General features: G+C 49.7%; 1 protein-coding gene across 1 annotated transcript in view; it reads left to right on the plus strand.

The window, feature by feature from the left end:
• arrb1 (arrestin, beta 1) overlaps positions 1-2,405 on the plus strand; it is a gene marked incomplete at its 5' end in the record, with an annotated part of 8,994 nt that overhangs the window by 4,782 nt on the left and 1,807 nt on the right. Inside the window, 6 exons of the mRNA XM_008303093.1 lie at positions 80-164; positions 252-324; positions 881-1,018; positions 1,094-1,177; positions 1,771-1,794; positions 1,906-1,976. Of these exons, the coding sequence (XP_008301315.1) occupies positions 80-164; positions 252-324; positions 881-1,018; positions 1,094-1,177; positions 1,771-1,794; positions 1,906-1,976 (475 nt within the window). The remainder of the gene's footprint in view (positions 1-79; positions 165-251; positions 325-880; positions 1,019-1,093; positions 1,178-1,770; positions 1,795-1,905; positions 1,977-2,405) is intronic.

The raw sequence follows: 2,405 nt of genomic DNA on the forward strand, positions 1-2,405 counted from the left end.
TGTTGTTGTTGTTGTTGTTGTGTTTTTGGTTTTGTGTTGTAGCTGCGCTAACAGCGCCGATGCTCCTGTTGTGTCTCAGATCTATTACCACGGTGAACCCATCAGCGTCAACGTCCACGTCACCAACAACACCAACAAGACGGTGAAGAAGATGAAGATCTCAGGTGTGTTGTGCTGCGTGTGCTGCAGGTGTGTGTGTGTGTGTGTGTGCAGCGGCTGTGTGTCCACTGACCTGTTGTGTGTCTCCGCAGTGCGACAGTACGCAGACATCTGCCTGTTCAACACGGCCCAGTACAAATGCCCGGTCGCCACCGAGGAGTCCGAGTGAGTTCAGAACCACATCGTTCATGCTGCGACCCACAAACACGAGGTTCAGCTTCGCCTGACAGCTTGAAGCACGTCACAGAGTTCAGAGTTCAGTCTCCTGAAGCAGCTTGAAGCGCTGATCCACAGTCAGCGTTTCCTCGTGGACTGATGCAAACTCCTCCAGCTCTCCTCCTGAACGCCCAACGCAGTCTCTGTGAATCCAGTCCGAACATCTTGTTCTGTCTGGTTGTGTTCTCCTGTCCCCTCTCAGCCACCGGGAGCTTCTCCATCCCGGGACTGGAGTGCTCTTTGTTCTTCCATCACCTTTTATTCTTTGCAGACAGTTGGTGTTTCAGTCCAGGTCTTTGGTTGGAGTTCACTCAGGATGGTTCCGTTTATTCATGAGTTCAGTTTAGTTCAGTCTTATTATGTGTTTACGCTTCAATCTGATTGAAACATCTTCATCATATCTCCGGTTTTGTCACTGGTTCAATTTAAAAACTCCCACGACAGAAGCCGAGCAGAACCAGGATGTGTTCTGGTGTTCCTTCTGAGAACGTGTTTGTCTCCTCAGTGACGTCGTGGCTCCCAGCTCCACCTTCTGCAAAGTCTTCACTCTGACTCCGTTCCTGGCCAACAACCGGGAGAAGCGAGGTCTGGCTCTGGACGGGAAGCTGAAGCACGAAGACACCAACTTGGCCTCCAGCACTCTGTGAGTCCACCTGCACCGAGACGCCTTCAGGGCCCGTCGGACTTTCTGGCGTCTGACTGTGTTCTGTCCCCACAGCTTGAGAGAAGGAGCCAATAAGGAGATCCTCGGCATCATCGTGTCCTACAAGGTCAAAGTGAAGCTGGTGGTGTCTCGAGGCGGGTCGGTACTCTCTGTTCTTCATGTGTTTACATATGTGTCTGAGTTTGGACCAGTCAGAATAGCAGACCTCGGGTCAGACACTGACCTCAGCAGGCAGCTGAACAGGTCCAGTTTAGTCAGAATAACAGCTGCTGAGATCTCAGTCTTCATTGGTCTGAACTGATGTGCAAGGCTTCTGATTGGCTGTTGGTCCAGCAGCGATGGGTGCTGCTGTAGAGGATCAGATGTTAGAAACAGAAAGATCTCATCAGGAGGAGCTGAAGCAGCTGAGCTCACACATCTCCACTTTAACTCTGACTCCTCATGATTCTGGTTCCAGATTTCTTTAATTCAAATCCCCTTTGTCCTGTTCAGATCCTTGATGAGGTTTGATGTGGTCAGCATGACGCTGTAGGATCTCCTCAGAGTGACTCCAGATGTAGGATCAGAGTAAATGTGTAGGTTCAGCTGCAGCTCTTTCTTCTCCACACATCTGGATGCTGTGATAGCAAACAGCTGATCTGAAGGCAGCTCAGCACACAGTGACAGCTAATGAGAGCGTCGATATGAACGAGTGGACACATGCTGACGCTGTTCATGTTCATTGATTTCAGGCTCCTGGGAGACCTGGCGGCCAGGTAACCTTCACCTCCTGTCACCTGAGCAGCTTCCAGCCACACTGACACACATTTATACACACTGCTGTGCTGCTATGAGCTGTGCTTCATTAACACATGTTGGTTTTCCAGCGACGTCTCAGTGGAGCTGCCGTTCACACTGATGCACCCGAAGCCCTTAGAAGAGTCCATCTACAGAGACGGTGAGTCAGGCGTCAGGTTTCTGTCATTCCTTCATCGTCTGTGCTCTGATAGGACCACGCGCTGCTCTGATCAGAATAACTTTAAGTATAGGCCATGATAAGGAGAAAGCCCGCTTTCACTTGAAGGAAACCTTAAGGAGAAGACTTAAGGTGGTTCTGGTTTATCTGGACCCTCTGAACTCCACCAGGTTCCTCACTGTGGCTTCTGTTGTCTGCATGAATCAGAAAAACATTTCAATTTCTTCAAATATAAAGATCCTGGAACCAACATGTCCAACCTGTTTCCATCACTGGAGCACAGAGAGTCTGCAGATGCTGGAGATGATTAACTGTCTGCATGTTCTCAGCTTCTGCAACAGGTTCACTCACTTTGTTCTACTGGAACAAAAAAAGTGCTTTACTCCTCGTCCTGCAGATGTTGAACGATCT

This window comes from Stegastes partitus, unplaced genomic scaffold, assembly GCF_000690725.1.
Source record: "Stegastes partitus isolate 25-593 unplaced genomic scaffold, Stegastes_partitus-1.0.2 Scaffold1936, whole genome shotgun sequence".
NCBI classification, from domain to species: Eukaryota; Metazoa; Chordata; class Actinopteri; family Pomacentridae; genus Stegastes; species Stegastes partitus.